Genomic DNA, 19,307 nt, shown 5'->3' with positions numbered 1-19,307 from the left:
ACCTCCTGCAGCTGCTCAGCCTCGTCAGTAAATCAAATGTTTTTATAAAATCTTCAGACTGTTGCTGAAGTCTGGCCGCTGGCGAAGGGACCCCTTGGAAGGAACGCTTCTCCTCCGACCCTGCCCCACGGTCACGGGCGCTGCAGGTCCACATCAGGCATCTGTCCCGTGACTGCGTGTGTCCCACAAGGGTAGAGGAGGGCCTCCTGGGTGAGGGCCGAGGGGTCCCATGTCCCAGCGCACTGTGTCCCTGCCAGCAGCCCTGAGACACCCCGGGCCCCGGGAGCAGGTGCGGCACAAGCCCCGAAAACCATCCCGCTGGGGCTCAGGTCTGCGGTGAGCGGGGCCCAGTGCTGCCAGAGGGCAGGCGAGGCGCCCAGGGGGGACCGAGGGACCCTCCTCCCCGCTCCCCTGCTCCCACCTCGCCCACCCGGGACCCATCGCCGCCCAAGGTGCTGTCAGCCCTAGGGGACCCCTTCCTCTGGGGTCCGGATGTGACGAGCGCCGACTTCCGCCTCCGAGGCCTGAGAGAGGCGAGGCCCTGCGTGTGGGAAGCCGGATTCAGGTTGGCGGAGGGAAGGAGCCCAGGCCCGGCAGCCAGGCGTGCAGGTAGACCCTGCCCTGAGGGTGCCCCGAGCGGGGGGCGTGGGGGGACTCCCGGGATCCAGGGGGCCCCTGGCACCGCCACCGGGCTGAGCCCTTCCCGCCGGGGCCAGGGCAGGGGACACGGGTCCCCAGAGGGACGGGCCCAGGCCCTCCCTGGAGTGGGTGTCGGCACCTGAGGGAGATCGGTGGGGCTCAGCCTTCCCCGAGCTGGTGCAGCCCCTCGGGCCCTGCCGCGGACCGGCCCTGGGGCCCCTGGGGAGGGTGGCCACAGGGCGCATCGGCTGAAAGGTGCCTGGGGGGCCCGAGGGGGCTGAGGAGCTTGGTCGGAGGGCAAGGATGCCGGGTCAGGAAGACCGCGGCCCAGGGAGGCCCAGGGAGTCCAGGGGGGACGGGGTCGGGCCCGAGCACGGGCAGCACCGAGGGAGTTGGGAGCCCAGGACACAGGGGTCGAAACTGAGGTCGGGCCCCAGGATCAGTCCGGACAGGCCCCAGGCGGGATGGGGACACATGGCCAGGGCGTCGGGACTGGCGCGTCCCGGTCTCAGAGACACTGGGGGCCTTGGCAGAAGGAGCGGGGCCTCCCTCAGTGGGGTAGAGGGGCGGGCACAGGTCCTGCTTTGTTTCATGGTGAGGATGTAGGAGGATTGAGGGACCCTGGACCCCAGCCCAGAGTCAGCCATGAAAGGTCCTTGGTGGGGGATGGGAGCATGTGGCAAGTCCGGACTTCGGCATCCGGGTCTCTGAGTGACGAAGGGCCTGGTGTAAGGAGCCGATCTCAGGTCGTCAGAATGGAGGGCTAGGCCGCAAATGGCATTCAAGGTATGAACCCTGAGGCAGCACAGAGGGGACCTCAGAGAATTAGGTCCGCAGGTTCAGTTTAGAAATGCATTGGGCAGGATGAGGTCTTGTATCCCCTAGGGTAGGACTGGCGCATCTGGGTTTCTGTAGTGACTGGGGACCATGGCAGAAGGAATAGGACCTCCCGGGGCAGGGGGCGGGGGGGGGGGTGGGGATAGGAGGGCACAGGTCCTGCTGGGCTTCACGGTGAGCATGCAGAGGGAGGAATGAGGAACCCTGGACCCCAGACCAGAGTCAGTCGTGGAAGGTCCGTGGTGGGGGATGGGAGCCCGTGGCGAGTCCGGACTTCCGCATCCGGGTCTGAGTGACAAAGGGCCTGGTGTAAGGAGCAGATCTCAGGTCCTCAGAGGGGAGGGCTCAGATGGGACTGTGATTCAAGGTATGAACCCTGAGGCAGGATAGAGGGGACCTCACAGAACTGGGTCTCCAAGGCCAGTCTAGAAATGCACCTGCGTGGAATGGGGACTCGTAGCCCCTGGGGTGGGACTGGCACATCGCAGTTTCTCTAGTGATTGGGGGCTTTGGCAGAAGGAGCAGGGCCTCCCTCAAATGGGCAGAGGGGCGGGCGAAAGTCTTGCTGGGTTTTATGGTGAGGATGTAGAAATTGAGGGACCCTGGACCCCAGCCCAGAGTCAGTCAGGAAAGGTCCTTGGAGGGGGATGGAAGCACGTGGCAAGTCCGGACGTCCGCATCCTGGTCTCTGAGAGATGAAGGGCCTGGTGTAAGGAGCCGATCTCAGGTCGTCAGAGCGGGGGCTCAGGCGCGAATGGGATTCAAGGTATGAACCCTGAGGCAGGACAGAGGGGACCTCAAAGAATTGGCTCTGCAGGGTCAGTTTAGAAATGCATCGGGCGGGATGAGGTCTCGTATCCCCTAGGGTGGGACTGGCGCATCCGGGTTTCCCTAGTGACTGGAGAACTTGGCAGAAGGAACAGGGCCTCCCTGGGGAGGTGGGGGGTACAGGTTCTGCTGGGCTTCACACTGAGCATGCAGAGGGAGGACTGAGGAACCCTGGAACCCAGCACAGAGTCAGTAGTGGAAGGTCAGTGGTGGGGAATGGGAGCACGTGGCACGTCCGGACTTCTGCATCCGGGTCTCTGAGTAAGGACGGGACTGGTATAAGGAGCAGATCTCAGGTCTTCAGAGGGGAGGGTTCAGAAGGGACTGTGATTCAAGGTATGAACCCTGAGGCTGGACAGAGGGGACCTCAATGAATTGGGTCTCCAGAGCCAGTCTAGAAATGCACCTGCATGGAATGGGGACTCGTAGCCCCTGGGGTGGGAATGGCGCATCGGCGTTTCTCTAGTGATTGGGGGCTTTGGCAGAAGGAGCATGGCCTCCCTCAGGGGGACAGAGGGGCGGGCAAAGATCTTGCTGGGTTTTATGCTGAGGATATAGGATTGAGGGACCCTGGACCCCAGCCCAGACTCAGTCCTGGAAGGTCCCTGGAGGGGGATGGGAACACGTGGCGAGTCTGGACTTCCGCATCCGGGTTTCTGAGTGACAAAGGGCCTGGTATAAGGTGCCAAACTCAGGTCGTCAGAGGGGAGGGCTCAGCCGCGAATGGGATTCAAGGTATGAATTCTGAGGCAGGACAGAGGGGACCTCACAGAATTGGGTCTCCAGGGCCAGTCTAGAAATGCACCTGCGTGGAATGGGGACTCGCAGCTCCTGGGGTCGGACTGGCGCATTGGGGTTTCTCTAGTGATTGGGGGCTTTGGCAGAAGGATCATGGCCTCACGCAGGGGGACAGAGGGGCGGGCAAAGGTCTTGCTGGGTTTTATGGTGAGGATGTAGGAGGATTGAGGGACCCTGGACCCCAGCCCAGACTCAGTCACAAAAGGTCCTTGGAGGGGGATGGGAGCACATGGCAAGTCCGGACTTCTGCATCCAAGGTCTGAGTGATGAAGGACCTGGTATAAGGTGCTGATCTCGGGTCCTCAGAGGGGAGGGCTCAGCCGCGAATGGGATTCAAGGTATGAACCTTGAGGCAGGACAGAGGGGACCTCACAGAATTGGGTCTCCAGGTCCAGTCTAGAAACCCACCTGCGTGGAATGGACTCATAGCCCCTGGTGTGGGACTGGCGCATTGCGGTTTCTCTAGTGATTGGGGGTTTGGCAGAAGGAGCAGGGGCAGGGCCTCCCTCAGGGGGGCAGAGGGGCAGGCGAAGGTCTTGCTTGGTTTTATGCTGAGGATGTAGGAGGATTGAGGGACCCTGGACTCCAGCCCAGAGTCAGTCAGGGAAGGTCCGTGGTGGGGGATGGGAGCACATGGCAAGTCCGGACTTCCGCATCCGGGTCTCTGAGTGATGAAGGGCCTGGTGTAAGGAGCCGATCTGAGGTCGTCTGCGGGAGGGCTCAGGCGTGAATGGGATTCAAGGTATGAACTCTGAGGCAGGACAGAGGGGACCGCACCGACATCGGCTCCCAAGGCCATTCCGGGAAGTCCCCCGGGCGGGATGGGGACAAGTGGTCCGGTGGCCTGACTGGGTCATCTGGGCCTCCGGAGAGACTGGGAGCCTTGGTGGGGGGAGAAGGGCCTCCCTCAGGCGGGCAGAGGGGTGGGCACAGGTCATGCTGGGCTTCACGGTGAGGATGCAGAGGGAGGACTGAGGGACCCTGGACACCAGCTCAGAGTCCGTCGTGGAAGATCCGTGGTGGGGGGATGGGAGCACGTGGCGAGTCCGGACTTCCGCATCCGGGTCTCTGAGTGACGAAGGGCCTGGTGTAAGGAGCCGATCTCAGGTCGTCCGAGGGGAGGGCTCAGCCGCGAATGGGATTCAAGGTATGAACTCTGAGGCAGGACAGAGGGGAACTCACAGAATAGGGTCTGCAGGGTCAGTTTAGAAAGGCATCTGGCGGGAAGAGGTCTCGTATCCCCTAGGGTGGGACTGGCGCATCCGGGTTTCTCTAGTGATTGGGGACCTTGGCAGAAGGAACAGGGCCTCCCTCGGCGGGGAGAGGGGATGGCACAGGTTCTGCTGGGCTTCACGGTGAGCATGCAGAGGGAGGACTGAGGAACCCTGGACCCCAGCTCAGAGTCAATCGTGGAAGGTCCCTGGGGGGGATTGGGAGCACGTGGCGAATCCGGACTTCTGCATCCGGGTCTCTGAGTGACGACGGGCCTGGTGTAAGGAGCAGATCTCAGGTCGTCCGAAGGGAGGGGGACTGTGATTCAAGGTATGAACCCTGAGGCAGGACAGAGGGGACCTCACAGAATTGGGTCTCCAGGGCCAGTCCAGAAATGCACCTGCCTGGGATGGGGACTCGTAACCCCTGGGGTGGCTCGGCACATCGCGGTTTCTCTAGTGATTGTGGGCTTTGGCAGAAGGAGCAGGGCCTCCCTCAAGCGGGCAGAGGGGCGGGCGAAGGTCTTCCTGGTTTTTATGGTGAGGATGTAGGAGGATTGAGGGACCCTGGAGCCCAGCCTAGAGTCAGTCAGCAAAGGTCCTTGGTGGGGGATGTAAGTGGGGGATGTGGCGAGTCCATACTTCCGCATCCGGGTCTCTGAGTAAGGAAGGGCCTGGTGTAAGGAGCCCATCTCTGGTCCTCAGAAGGGAGTGCTCAGTTGCGAATGGGATTCAATGTATGAACCCTGAGGGAGGACAGAGGGGACCTCACCGAGGTCGGACCCCGTGGTCATTCCAGAAGGGCCACCGGGCGGGATGGCGACACGTGTACAGTGTGGCGGGACTGGCATATCCAGGTCTCCGGCGGGACTGGAAGCCTTGGTGCAAGGAGCAGGGTCTCCTTCAGATGGGCAGAGGGGCGGGCGCAGGCCCTGCTGGGCTTCACAGTGATCATGCAGATGGAGGACTGAGGGACCCTGGACCCCAACCCAGAGTCAGTCAGGGAATGTCTTCGGGGGGCGGGGGGATGGGAGCAGGTGGTGAGTCCAGACTTTGTATCCTGGACTCAGAGACACTGGGAACCTTGGCAGTAGGCACTGGTGCTCAGTGGGGCAGAGGGGACGGCCCAGGTCCTGCTGGGCTTCACGGTGAGGATACAGAGGGAGGACTGAGGACCCCTTCACTCCAAACCAGAGTCAGTCCCTAGAAATGTGAGTGTAGGACACAGACCCCCCCATTTGTGTTCGTGTGTGTGTGTGTCCCCCACTTGTCCACCTGGGTCTCCCAGATGCTGGATGCGCTGGTGTCCAGGAGTCGATCCACAGGCAGTACAGTAGACAAAGGCATAGGCACCAGGGAGCCCCGTTGGAAAGGGGAAGAAGGCCCGAGAGACCTGGATGCCCCATCTCAGCCCCCGCGGTCAGCCCTGGGAAATCTTGGGCTTCGCCGCTGCACATCGTGGTCACAGACTTGAGCCAGTGGGCTGAGGGGAGCGATAGCCTTGGTGTGGGAGCACCGGCCCCGGGACAGCAGACAGGAGAGGCCCGGGACCCGCTAGGGCTCGAGGCGAGAGGACCTGAGGGAGTCCCCAGGGAGCCCGCTGGACCGCGCCTTGGTTCAGCCACGGGAGGCTCCTGGGGTGGGCGATCCCACGCCGTGCATGGCCACTTCAGCCTCAGGGCCTCTGAGGACCGGTGGTCACAAGGATGGAGCAGCCACTCAAGAATGCGTAAGGGGGGAGATGGGCCGTGTGTTGCTGGGGGGAAAGGCGAGGACTGCAAGGAGGACTGCAGGATTGGGGACAGAGACCAGATTTGGTCCCAGGAGGCCCCAGGGACAGATGACCGCATAGGGCGAGCCCTGCATTCCCACCAAGTCTCCCAGACCCGGGGGTCTGGGTGGGAGCGTCAGGCTTCAAGATCTCCCGGGCGGACGGCGGGCCTGCTGTGTTGGAAGGTGAGGACCAGAGGGAGGACTGAGGCATCCTGGTCCCCAGCACGTTCAATTCGGAGAGGAGGCCCCAGTGTAGGAGGAGCACATGCCTGTCCTGATGTCCACATCCGGGTGTGAGAGACTGCGGGCTGTGGTGAGAAGGAACAGGGCCTGGGGTGTGGTGGGCTTGTGTGCGTGAGGGTGTGAGTGTGGAGCACGGGGTGGGGAGGAGGGTCACAGGTCCTTCTGGGAGTGAGGATGAGGACCCTGGGGGAGGACTGGCCGGACCCGGTCCTCCCCTCTCAGCAAAGAAGCCAGTGCCCCGGAGTCCGGCCTTGCCCTGTTGGCAGCCCAGGGAGGATCGGTCAGCGGTGGCCCAAAGTGGCAGGCATGCTCACTTGTCTCATGGGCTGGAAGGTGGGGAGACCTCGGGGAGTGAGGTCTCGGGCTGAGGGGCACCTGGCCTCTATCTCAGGTCGGGGGCTGGGTGGAAGGGCCGGCCCTGGCAGGAAGGAGGATTAGCCTCCCGGGAGCCTGAGGGCATCCCCATCCCAGGACAGAGGGGTCGGTCCCCACCGCCAGCCCTTTGGGATCTTGCTGGAAGCGGACGGTGGGGGATGGACCCTCGGACATGGGCGTGGTGGCTCCTCACCCTCCTCTGGGAGCTCTCAGGGAGGCGAGGGCCATGCTGGGAGAGGTCGGTCGGAGTCGGGTCATCCGAGGAAGCCCACCTGGCAGACACACAGGAGGCCCTGGTCCTGGCAAGAGTCAATGTGGGGACCCCCGAGGCAGGAGCGAGGGCTCCCAACCCACCCCTTGGGACAAGGAGGGGATGGCCCAGAAATCTGGCCAGCTCTCCCTGACCGCCCTGAGAACCCTGGCCGGGTCTGCCAGGCGCAGCCCCTCTTGGTCCCCAGATCCCTGGGCTCTGGGAGGGGAGGGCCTGTGCCTGAGGGTCTGGACTGTGGTCAGTGGAAGAGGCAGGGGCCCTGGTACTGGCCCTAGCAGGAGGTGGAGGTGAGAAATGAGGAGATGACTCCCACAGCAGGATCCCTAGGGCCCAAGCCTACCCTCCCACTTCTGTCAGCCGTGGGGAGACGGGGGATTGGTGGGCCTAGTGATGTCTCCTGAATTTTCCTTCTGGTTTCTCCCAGAGATGAGGCCTCGGCACCAGAACGGTGTCCTCAGGTCAACAGAGTAATTTTCCCAGGTCGCCTGTGGGGTCAGGGTATAGACGGAGAGGTATACCTATCCCAGCACAGATGGAACCACAAGCTTGGCCATCCTTGGAGATCCATGACAAGCCCTGTAGACCTTGGCAGGCGTGGCTAGATGTGGGCCCCCTCGCTTACCTTCGGTGGAGTCTCAGGGCTGCGTGGTCTTGCTGGGTCCCTTTGGGTTCAGGCCTGCAGGGTGTGGGGGCGGGGGAAGGACCCACCAAGGGAAAGAGCAGTCCCCTGAGAGGCCAAGGAGGGGACCACCCAGCCTGCCTGGCAACAACCTCACAGAGTCCGACCCAGCCCTCCTGTGTGCACTGGGGGCCCAGGGCCATGCTCACAGTCTGCACTCTGAGGTTCCTCCTCCTTTTCTCCTCCAGGGGCTTCAAGAACTAGGAGTTGACTCTTGCCTCGGTGTGAGGCAAGAGTCCCTGAGGTCACAGAGCAGAAGAGGAGAAGGTGAGTGCCAGCTGTTGAGGTAAGGTACATGCTACGAGCATGGAGCCAGGGGCTCTCCCATCCCAACACAGAGGGAACCCCTTGGCATCCAAGCCAACGCAGCCCACTGTCAGCTCTGCGACGTCAGGCCTCTGTTGGCTGGGCTGTACCCTGAGAGGCCATCCCACATCTCTTTTCAGGTTCAGCCCAACGCGAACGCCATGCCCCTGGGTCAGAGGAGTGAGCTCTGGAAGCTGGAGGAAGACCCAGGAGAGGCCCAGGGCCTGGTGAATGCACAGCTGTCTGGGGCTGAAGAGGAGGAGATCCAGTCTCCTTCCTCCTCTTCCTCCTCCTCTTCCTCCTGTCCCTCTTCTTCCTCCAATACTAGTACTTCCTTCTCCTCTTCCCCTTCCTCCTCCTGCTCTGCCCTGTTCCTGATTCCCGTGGACGACAGGTCTGAGGCTGGGTTCCTGAGCCCTCCTCAGAGCCTTCAGCATGCCTGCCCCTCCCCCACTGCCATGGCAACCACTGCTGGGAGCCAGCCCGACCAGGGCTCCAGCAGCTCAGATGAGGGCGGGTTGAGCACCTGGGAGGAGCTGGAAGTCACTCAGCTCTTTCTCCAGGAGAAACTCCACATGAAAGTGGCTGACCTGGTGGAGTTCCTGCTCCTTAAGTTTCGCACCAAGCAGCCAACCAGCCAGGCGGAGATGCTGGAGATAGTCAGCAAGGATTACCAGGATTACTTCCCAGTGATCCTGGGCCAGGCGTCCGAGTGCATGCAGCTGGTGTTTGGTGTGGATGTGAAGGAAGTGGACCCCAGCGAGCACTTCTACATCCTGGTCACCATCTTGGGCCTCACCTGCGATGCGATGCTGAGCGGTGAGCAGGGCCCGCCCAAGACCGGCCTCCTGGTGGTGCTCCTGGGGGTGATCCTCCTGGAGGGCGACCGTGCCCCCGAGGAGGAGGTGTGGGAAGCGCTGGGGGTCATGGGGGTGTATGCCGGCGAGGAGCACATCATCTATGGGGAGCCCCGGGAGCTCCTGACCAATGTCTGGGTGCAGGAAGGGTACCTGGAGTACCGGCAGGTGCCCGGCAGTGACCCTGCCCGCTACGAGTTCCTGTGGGGTCCCAGGGCCCACGCGGAAACCAGCAGGTTGCAAGTGCTGGAGTATTTGCTGCGGGTCAATCGCGGGCTGCCGGTTCCCTCCCTGGCCCCCTCTGAAGAGGCTGTGAGCCATGAGGAAGAGGGGGCCTGAGGCCCAGGGGCGGCTGTGGTGCGGTCCCGGCTCCGGCGGGGTCGGCAGCTTGTCCTGCGGGGCGCTGGGCACGAAGTGAGATTGTTTCATGGTTCTTCCCTGTGTCTGTGTGTGTGTGTGTGTGTGTGTGTGCGTGCGTGCGTGTGTGTGTGTGTGTGTGTGTGTGGAGAGAGAGCACCCTGTGCGTTCAAAGCAGGGCAGGGCCAGGGAGGGTTGGGAGAAGAAAGGAGGGGGAGGAACCTCTCTGGAGGCTGTCCTCTACAGTGACTTCACACCCAGAGCTTGGTTTTCTTGAGGAAGTTCTGAAATGTTATTCCTTAGAATGGAAGGTTCAACCAGCTTCAGCGGCTAAGTGTGTGAGTGACATCCACCCCACAACATTTGTAATTACCCAGTTCAAGATTTAAGAGTTCGGTCATGTCCTGGAAATAAGCTGGGAGACCTTCTCTCCTTGTTTGGGTTCTAGAATGGAAATGACAGGGCGCTGGCATAAAAGAACAGAGTAGTCTATTGACGGGGTCAGGAAATAGGGAAATAAAAGATTGTTCGTTTTTGTTTCTTGTTCCTTCTTGTCTGTCATTTTGCAAAAAAGATCTTCCCTCCTTGTTTGGGTTCTGGAATGAAATTACAAGGCATTGGCCTAGGAATTTTTTGGAAAGGCAAAAGAATGGAGGAATCAAGTGATGGGGCCAGGAAATACAGAAATAAAAGATTGTTCATTTTTGCTTCTTATTCCTTCTCAACTGTCATTTTGCAAAAGTAACATAGAGGTCTGCTCCTGTATTCACTTGGTTCTTCAAGAAAGGAGGAGAAACGTCCTCTCAGCACAGAGGGAGCCCTGCTCTCTGGCTCACTGATTCCCAGACACGGGCTGAGCTCTGCTCTCTGAAAGGCCCTTTGCATGAGCAGTGAGGACACTAGGAGAAGCAGGACACATCCCACACTTAGGTGACTCTCTAGCAGCTGTACTCATGGCAGAAAAGTAGGGAGGGGTGCCCTGAGACCTACAGAACCAGGGGATGAAGGGTGTGGGGGTGCTGCTCCCAGGAAGAGCACTGCAGTGGAATGCCCCTGGCCTGGTGGCTCAAGATATCTGCTCATTATGATTCCTTCTGTGCAGCTGATCACTGTAAACCGGGGGAAGGGGGATGACAGTGGCCCTACTTGGAGACAGGGTGCCTTAGGGGTGGGAGCAAAGTCTGAAATGGATAATTGCTCTGAGAAGTTCCTTTGGGATCATGGACAAACTAGAGAGAAATTTCCTCCTGGGGCAGGAAAGGAAGGTGTCCTGCACTCTTGTCCCAGTGCAGTTCAACACAGTGCACAGAGTAGGTATTTTATATCCATCATTTGAATACAGTGATATTCCTTTGAAGTGGAGCCCAGAAGACTCTAGATTGACACTCTTGTTCCTGACCATGGAAAGCCAGGACCCACTGCATTAAAAAGACATTTTAGTTTGGTTATCTTGGGTGTAATTTGGACAGCTGTAAGTAAGCAAGGTCTAGGTTTTGGTGGGGGAGAAATGAGTTAAAGGAATGGTTTGGGTGGAAGAGCAGCTGGGAGGGAGGGAAGGAGCTGGTTTTTGACTCAAATTATAGGAGCTTTGTATTGTAGCCAGCTGGGACAACTCCCTTACAGCTGAATTCCACACATATTCTCATATATCCCACACATATCCTCTGATTTAGAAAATGGATTGAGTTTTATTTATGTAGCGCCCTCTTTGGCTAATTAGCTATCCCATGTCCTATTGAACTGCACATTCTCTTAACGTGACCTGGATAACAAAAAAATATCCCAGAGAAAAGAGAGTAAGGTTCTGGGATCAAAACAACATTCAAAATCACTTCCAGGGGCGCCTGGGTGGCTCAGTGGGTTAAAGCGTCTGCCTTCGGCTTGGGTCATGATCCCAGGGTCCTGGGATCGAGCCCCGCATCGGGCTCTCTGCTCCACGGGGAGCCTGCTTCCTCCTCTCTCTCTCTCTGCCTGCCTCTCTCTCTCTGCCTGCCTCTCTGCCTACTTGTGATCTCTGTCTGTCAGGTAAATAAATAAAATCTTTAAAAAAAAAAATCACTTCCATTCATCAAAGTTCCAATATGTTCCAGGCACTGTGCAAGGTGCTTTCCATATATTACATCCATTCCTGCAGTCCTACAAGATGGCGCTTATCAAACCCACTCACTTCACAAACAAAGAACCTGAGGCTAGCGGGACTTGGTCATTTTCCCAGGATCCCGTGGCTAGTGAGTGACAGGGCAGAGACTAGAACCCTCGCCTGAATTCATGTAGAGTCTATGCTGTTCCCACCCACCGCAGCCCACGGACAACATTGAGTCCTACATCATTCCTGAGTACAGCATGGTATCTCCCAAGTGACAAAAAGAAGGATGCTGTGTGAAGGTACTAAAACCTGGGCTAAAGAAGGAAGGTGACAATGAGAATCAAACAGGATTTGGGTACTGTCTGTGGGCTTTAATAACCTAGAGTTCTTCTGCCTGAGCCCCAGAGTTCTTTGAGAACTGACTGCCCAGGCGCTGGCATTTTTTCCAGACTTAGCACTTCCCCAAATTACAGCAGCCTTTCCCTGGTATTCCCCTATGTGCTCTTTTGCCTAACTCTTGAACCTGGCCTGCTAGTGTGCTCATCGCCGATCCCCATGGAACAGCTAGGGAGCACCTTCTCTCCCCCAACATAGAACCTTACTCTCTGTTGTAGTCTCCTGGCCACTAAATGCAGTCCCTGCTGGGATTACAGAATCATTTGAAAATTAGATGCCATCCTGTATTTGAAAGTATTGGTCACACAGGAGGTGCTTGAAAAGCCCAAAGAATTCCAAGGCAAATCCGACCTCAGAAACTCCTTCCAGCAATGAAGTCAGTCGTCATAACAAATTATAATAGTTGCATTTGGTTAAGCACCTACTGTGTGACAATACATGGGAGAAACTTAAATATTCATCCATAGTGTGTCTTGCTTTCCCTCCAGAACACAGGGGACACTACCTTGCCAGTCTGCTTGTAGTTAGGGAGGGTTGTGTGATGACCCTTTGCCATGGAGATGTGAGCAGAAGCACTGTTTCTCACATCCAGGCATTTGAGAGACAGTCTTGTCAGTTCCATGCTGTCTCCCTTGATTCACCAGCAAATTGGTGACCCCACGTTGAGATGGGGAGCCACAAGATGAAAACAACCTGGACCCAGGGTCTAGGAAAAGAAGAGGACCCCTACCAAACTGTATCAGAATTTATGTGCACAAAAATTCACTTCTGGGGGCAGCTGAGTGGCTCAGTGGGTTAAGTCTCTGCCTTCGGCTCAGGTCACAATCCCAGGGTCCTGGGATGGAGCCCTGCATCGGGCTCTCGGTTCAGCAGGGAGCCTGCTTCCCCCTCTCTCTCTGCCTGACTCTATGCCTACTTGTGATCTCTCTCTCTGTCAAATAAATAAATTTTTAAAAGCTTTAAAAAATATTCACTTCTGTTGTGTTAGCCCTTCAAACATCAGGATTTGTTACATCAGTTAGCAGTCACTTTCACATGGCTGCTTTTTTGTTGTTAGGCTTATCTAGAAATCTTACTTACGAAGGTAGTAGTACATATCTTCCTATTGCAAAAAAGTTCCAAAAATACAGATAAATCACAATATCCCCTTTTCAAAGTTCCTCCACGATTCAGCTTCCTCCTCAGAAGTCACCGTAATGAACAATCTAGTGTGTTATTTTAATTTTTTTAAAAAATTTTTGAGATAGAGTGTGTGTATGAGTGGAGGGAGGGGCAAAGGAAGAGAGAGAGAGAGAGACACTCTCAAGAGACACTCTCAAGGCTCCATGTTCATCACAGAGCCCAACTTGGCACTCAGTCTCAGGACCCTAAGATCATGACCTGAACAGAAATCAAGAGTTGGACGCTTAACCGGCTGAGCCACTCATGCACCCCTAGTATGTGTTATTTTAAAGATGACTATGGTTTTTTCTTAGATATGCTCTAAAAATGTATTGTTTTTATTCAACCAAGGCCACTAGCTTTTGTCTCTTAATAAAATGGATGCAGGATCTTCCCGTGAGAGCGCATATAGATCTACCTCACTTTTGAAACTACTCCCTGGAATGTTAAAGTCAGTATATACCATAATTAATCACATAAACAATTTTTTTCCTGGCGGAAACATAAGTTGTTTTACCTTTGCTGTATGATTAATAAAATGAAATATCATCTTTGAATATGAATCCTTGGGTAGACATGAATGTTTTCTTTTTTTAAGATTTTATATATTTGACAGAGAGAGTGTGAGAGAGCACAAGCAAAGGGAATGGCAAGCAGAGAGAGAAGCAGGCTCCCCACTGAGCAGGGAACCCGACGTGGGACTCGATCCCAAGGCCTTGGGATCATGACCTGAGCGAAAGGCAGACACTTAACTGACTGAGCCAACCACACACGCCTATATTTTCTAATAATATATACATACAAACATAGACATTGAGTTAGAGTGGAGAGGGTGAATAGTTTAACATTTCATAAATACATCTGAAATTTTATTCCAAAATTGTTATGCCAGTTTGCATTCTCATAAAACTTGGAAATGATTTAAGATTCTCCAATATCAATAAGACATTTCCCCCTTTACTTTGAGAAGGAAGGATTTGGCCAGAATGACCAGCAGCCAGTGGAGGAGACCAGCCAGGACTCCCTCAGCTAGTGAGGGCATTGAGAGCATCCTGGGAAAGTGATGGCCAGAGTCCGTGACAAAAAAACAAGTACAAAACCAAGTGCAGAGAGCCCCAGGCAGGCTGGCAGTCAGGGCTCCGAATCTAGAGTTCAGCTTAGGGGGGAAAGGGCCAGAAGGAGAGAAGGTGGGGAGGTGGAGGGATTCAGAAGAAAGAACATGGATGGGCTGGGGAAGTCTCTGAATCATTATCACCAGCTGGAAGTTGCGGGAAGGTCTGACAGGGGAGGTCTGTTGGATGAATGGATCAGCAGCAGGCCAGACACCCCACTACCGTAGGGTTCCCCTACTTCTGTCAGGAGGAGTACGCCTGGCTCCCTGCCCCTGAATTCAAGCAAACGACATCTCTTGACTACTCTAGCGGTCCAGGGCATCCTTGCCAAGGTTCCAGGCCTCGGAGCTGTCATGATGCCGGCTGGAGGTGGGGTCTTTCCCTCTGGGTGCAGTGAAACCCCACATAGAGGGTAGGGCTATGTGAGGGAGGGGTTAGTGACCAAGAAAAGACAGCTGAGATAGGCCAGGAATACCCAGGAGCAGTGGAAGGGAGCATGCTGCTAGCTGCAAGGAGGGTAAAATCGGAAGGAGAAAGCACTGGCACTAATCACCTCAGACTCTGCAGGTAAAACGCTGGGCCTAGACATGCTCGAAAGCTGCCCAAATGGTGTCCCTGGTTCAGACTGCCTTCCAGGGCTCCAGAGGTCGTGGGATAGTGGGGGTGGGTATCTATCCTGTGGCTATGATAGCTGGCCTGTGTTGCCACCAGTTTACAGGGTAGGTGGAAAACCTGTGGACATGGCACTTTTTCTTACTCAACTGACGAGAAAGTGTGGCCTCCAGTGAAGGACGAGGAGCATGAACAGGCTTGGGGAATCTCCTGATAGGCAGACCATGTTTCCTAGGAAGGAAGCACCATGGACCACCCTGCTGAGAACATCCCCAACTCCAAGATGGTGTTTGGACCTGGGGAGGAGATGTCCATAGTAACACCCTCAATAATAGTTTCCCATGGGAATTCTGAAGTTGTGTGAGCAGTTGGGGAACTGTGGGTTTCATCCCAGGAGGTGGAAGGCCCAGGCAGTGGCAGGCTCCACATTTTGAATTACTGAATGGCACCCCCCAGCAACTTGATTGATTCATCCAGCAAACATTTATTGAACATATGCTGAGAAAAAATATCAAAAGTAAACAAAATAACATGACAAAACACTTAATTCAGCTTGAGTGGGAGGATGGTGAAAGATGTGATGTGAAGGAGTTTTAGGAAGTTAGGAACTTTGAGATGGTGGGTAGTCTATAATGACCCTGAATTCTGAGGTTTCTCACTTGGTAGAAGCTTTTCCTCTCATCTGAAATTGAGGATCAGGGAGGAAGAAGTGGTAGGGAGTTAATGAAGAAAGGTGTGGAGGATGCAGTCAGTGTAAGTCATGTAAGCAGTGAGCTTTTGCCAGCTGTCCAGGTGGGGCTGTCCAGTGGGTAGTAGGAAAAATGGGTCTAACATAAGAGCTTGTGCTGGGCATTTTTAGGCTGCATCATTAGGGGTAAATTGAGACCATATGTTTAGCTTTAAAAAAGTGTTGCATGAATTGTGGCCTACATGCTATAGCAGGCCATCTTCTCTCCAGCAAACACAGTTGGAAACTAAAGGCACATATTAAATTTAGGAAGGACTTTAATGGGAGAAATATTCAACCAGAAAATCAATTACATAAAGTTTTTATAAAATATTCTGTGCATTTGTCGCTCATATATGCAGTTATAATAATGACCTTTCAATTCCACATCTGCTGTGTCAGATCACTTACTCTTGACAGCCTTTGGCAAAACTGAGCTTACTCTCTGCCTCCCACAATATCCAGACACTATCTTTTCAAACCTAGTGTGTGAGTTTTAGGCAGTTAGCAGCTCTTCAATAACAAAAGTTGTTCATGATAAAGAGGTCAGGGGTCTGGAGGTACCCTTCAACACAGGTATCGAGAGGATGGGATTCCATGATGTGTCATTTATCTAGTGGACAGTGGTCATCAAAATTTTAGGTGTAGGACCTCTTATTTCCACTGAAGCCTTCAACAGAAATCCACTCCATCAACATGAAGAAGGCAGAGCACTCTGGCTGAACTGTTGAAGTGAGGACTATAATCCTAAAATCCTGCCTAACCCCTCAAAGAAGTGGACCCTGACACCCAGTCACAGAATGCTGGGGTCTTCCTGATCACAGATGCGAAATCTGTGTGCTAGACGCCCCTTCTTCAGACATGGACTCCTTCATGCTCCTGCACAGACAACTGTCTGTGTGGACTCCAATACTACTTTCTCTGTCTGGGTTTCCAGCACTGCCAGCAGCAAATGGTTCCCTAACCTCTATGCTCTCAGCATAGCTTATCATCCCATTATTTTCCAGACTCTTCATTGCCCATCTCCCCCCACTCCCACTCCAACCCAGACACACACTGGAACACATTATCTTTCTACCCACTTGACTATTCTCTATTCTCAGCATGGAATTGGCTGCCCTCCCTCTAACCCACCATCCCTTTCTCTTCTTTCCAAACCTGCCTTAAATTCTCATTTGAAAAGAGTCCCTTACTGGTGCTTTACCAGGTAGCTCCCTACTCCAAAAAAAAACAGTGGGCCTTCTTTACCTTCTTGCCCATGCCTTCCTTCTTTTAAACATATCCTCCAATCACATTCAAGCACCCTCAACAAGAGTATGGAGGTTGGCTCATTTTATTTCTACCCATTGCTTCTGCTTCCCCAGAACATTGCAAAGATGTTTTGTTTATTTCTGTAATTTACCCAGAGAGGAGTGTTGAGTCTTCAAATGTAATTGCAGATGTGACTATTTCTTCTTTCAGCTAGATCAGATTCTGTTTCTTATATTTTGAAGTTCTGCTTTTAGGTGAAAACACAGAATTGTTGTATTTTCTTGGTGAATTGACTCTTTTATCATTATGAGATGTTCCTTTTTATCTGTGGTAAATCTCCTTCTTATAAAGTCAACTTTTTTCTGATATTAATATAGTCACTCTAGCTTTCTATATTTCTTATTTTTTAATTTTCAAACAGTAAATTACTTTTTTCTTTTGGTATACAGCTGAAAGTGATGTATGGATTCAGGTAACCACAACTGAGCTACAAAACTGTTTCATCATGCTCCCCCCAAAAAAAAACCTCTCATATACTATTCATTTATAGTCATGATTTCCCCCAACACCTAACTTACACAACCACTCATGTGTTTTCTATCATTGTAGTTTTGTCTTTTTCAAAAATGTTATAGAAATGGAAGAACAGAGCATGTAATTTATCGAGACAGTATTTTTTCTCTCAGGAAATTGCATTTGAGGTTCATTCAAGTTGTTGTATATATCAATAGTTCATTACTTTTTTGTACCATTGTGTGGGTGCACCACAGTTTGTTTATCCATTCACCTATAGAAGGACATTTGGGTAAAAACAAACAGATTTTGACAAATATGAGTAGAGCTGCCATAACATTCACAGGTATGTTTTTCTGTGAACATAGGTTTTATTTCTTCCAAGAGTGGCATTCCTGAGTCATGTAGTGTATGTCTGTTTAGAAGAAATGACCAAATCATTTTCCACAGAGGCTGTAGGATTTTACATTCTGGCCAGTAATATATGAGAGTTCAAGTTGCTGTTTATCCTTGCTAACATTTAGTAAAGTCAGTAATTTTGAAAATTTTAGTCACTCTCAAATGTGTGTTGTATTACCTCATCTTGATTTTAATTTGCATTTCTCTTCATTGATGTAGAACAATTTCCATGTGCATATTTGTCACCCATATGCCCACTTTGGTGATGTGTTTATCAAGATCATTCGCTCATTTTTAAAAGCCAAGATGTCCACTGACAGATGAATAGATAAAGAAGATATGTTATATATATACAAAGGAATATTACTCAGTCATCAGAAGGGATGAATACTTACCATTTACATCAACCTGGATGGAACTGGACGGTATTATGCTAAGTGAAATGAGTCAGTCAGAGAAAGACAATTATCATATGGTTACACTCATATGTGGACTGTAAGAAACAGCTCAGAGGATCATAGGGGAAGGGAGGGGAAAACAGAATGGAAAGAAATCAGAGAGGGAGACAAACCATGAGAGACTCTTAACTCTAGGAAACAAACTGAGGGTTGCTGGAGGGGAGGTGGGGGAGATGGGGTAATTGGGTGATGGGCATTAAGGAGGGCATGTGATGTGATGAGCACTGGGTGTTATATGCAACTGATGAATTATTGAACTCTATATCTGAAACTAATGATATGTTGGCTAATTGAATTTTTTAAAAAGACAATTCAAACACCATGCAAAAAATGTAAAAATGTGTCATTTGTTTTCCAATTTTTGACTTTTGAAAAACTTCTATGTATTCTGGATACAAGTCTGTTGTTGGATATATGATTTGCAAATACTTTCTAATAGTCTGTAGCTTCATTTTTTATTCTGTTTTTCTCAGAGCAAAAGTTTTAATTTTTAGGAAGTCTAACTCCAGGTCATAAGATTTTCTCCTATGTTTTCTTTAAAAATTGTATGGTTTTCGGGGCACCTGGGTGGCTCAGTGGGTTAAAGCCTCTGCCTTCAGCTCAGGTCATGATCCCAGGGTCCAGCGATCAAGCCCCATGTCAGGCTCTCTGCTCAGTGGGGAGCCTGCTTTCCTTTCTCTCTCTGCCTGCCACTTTGCCTATTTGTGATCTCTGTCTGCCAAATAAATAAATAATCTTTTTAAAAAATTAAAAAATAAAAATTTTAAGGTTTTTATTTAACATTTAGATCAATGATACATTTTAACTGGATTTTGTACTATGAAGTGTGAGGTTTAAGTAGTTTCTTTTTTTCCTTTCCTTTTCTTTTTTTTTTAAATATGAGTATCTAATTGTTCTATTAACATTTATTGAAAAGACCCACATTTCTCAATTGAATTGTCTTACTCCTTCATAAAAAAATAAAGTCTACTAGTTTTCTTTGTGTAGGTATATTTCTGGACTCTGATCAGTTCTACTGATCTATGTGTCTACCCTTTAGCTAATACACCATCTAGATAATTATAGCTTTGTCTTAAAATCAAGTAGTGTGATTCTTCTGACTTTATTCTAATTTTTCAGAGTTGTTTTAGCTATTCTAGTTCCTTTGCCTTTCCATAAACTTGTTGAATAAGCTAGTTTATATCCAAAAACATCCTGCTGGAATTTGGATTGGATTGTTTTGAATGTATAGATCAATTTGGTAAGAATTGACATCTTCGCTATGTTGAGTCTACCAGTCTATGACCACAGTATATCTCTGTACTTACAGACTACTTTAGTCTTCTTTCTCTTTTTTTTAAGATTTTATTTATTTATTTGCCAGTGAGAGAGAGAGCATAAGCAGGGGGAGCAAGAGAGGGAGAAGCAGTCTCCCTGCT

At 52.3% G+C, this 19,307-nt stretch overlaps 1 protein-coding gene across 4 annotated transcripts; it reads left to right on the top strand.

Moving 5' to 3' along the window:
* The first annotated feature begins 509 nt into the window (after nucleotides 1-509).
* Nucleotides 510-9,861, top strand: LOC125091888 (melanoma-associated antigen 8-like). 4 transcript variants are annotated; one of them, XM_047715998.1, is made up of 3 exons: nucleotides 510-609; nucleotides 7,843-7,921; nucleotides 8,101-9,861. In XM_047715998.1, exon 3 carries the CDS (start codon nucleotides 8,122-8,124, stop codon nucleotides 9,154-9,156), a length of 1,035 nt encoding a protein of 344 aa, XP_047571954.1. In that variant the 5' UTR covers nucleotides 510-609; nucleotides 7,843-7,921; nucleotides 8,101-8,121; the 3' UTR covers nucleotides 9,157-9,861. The 4 variants fall into 4 exon arrangements, with proteins under 4 accessions (XP_047571954.1, XP_047571952.1, XP_047571955.1 ...); XM_047715996.1 differs by having other exon boundaries at nucleotides 7,843-7,940; XM_047715999.1 differs by lacking the exon at nucleotides 510-609 and adding an exon at nucleotides 4,222-4,249.
* Nucleotides 9,862-19,307: the final 9,446 nt, after the last annotated feature.

The sequence above is a fragment of the Lutra lutra genome, chromosome X, assembly GCF_902655055.1.
Source record: "Lutra lutra chromosome X, mLutLut1.2, whole genome shotgun sequence".
In the NCBI taxonomy this organism is placed as follows: domain Eukaryota; kingdom Metazoa; phylum Chordata; class Mammalia; order Carnivora; family Mustelidae; genus Lutra; species Lutra lutra.
Note: the sequence above shows the minus strand (reverse complement) of the source record. Positions and strands in the feature narration are given on the sequence as shown.

Coding starts and splice junctions, on each gene's coding strand:
- LOC125091888 (XM_047715998.1), top strand. CDS start 8,122: ATGCCCCTGGGTCAGAGGAGTGAGCTCTGGAAGCTGGAGGAAGACCCA.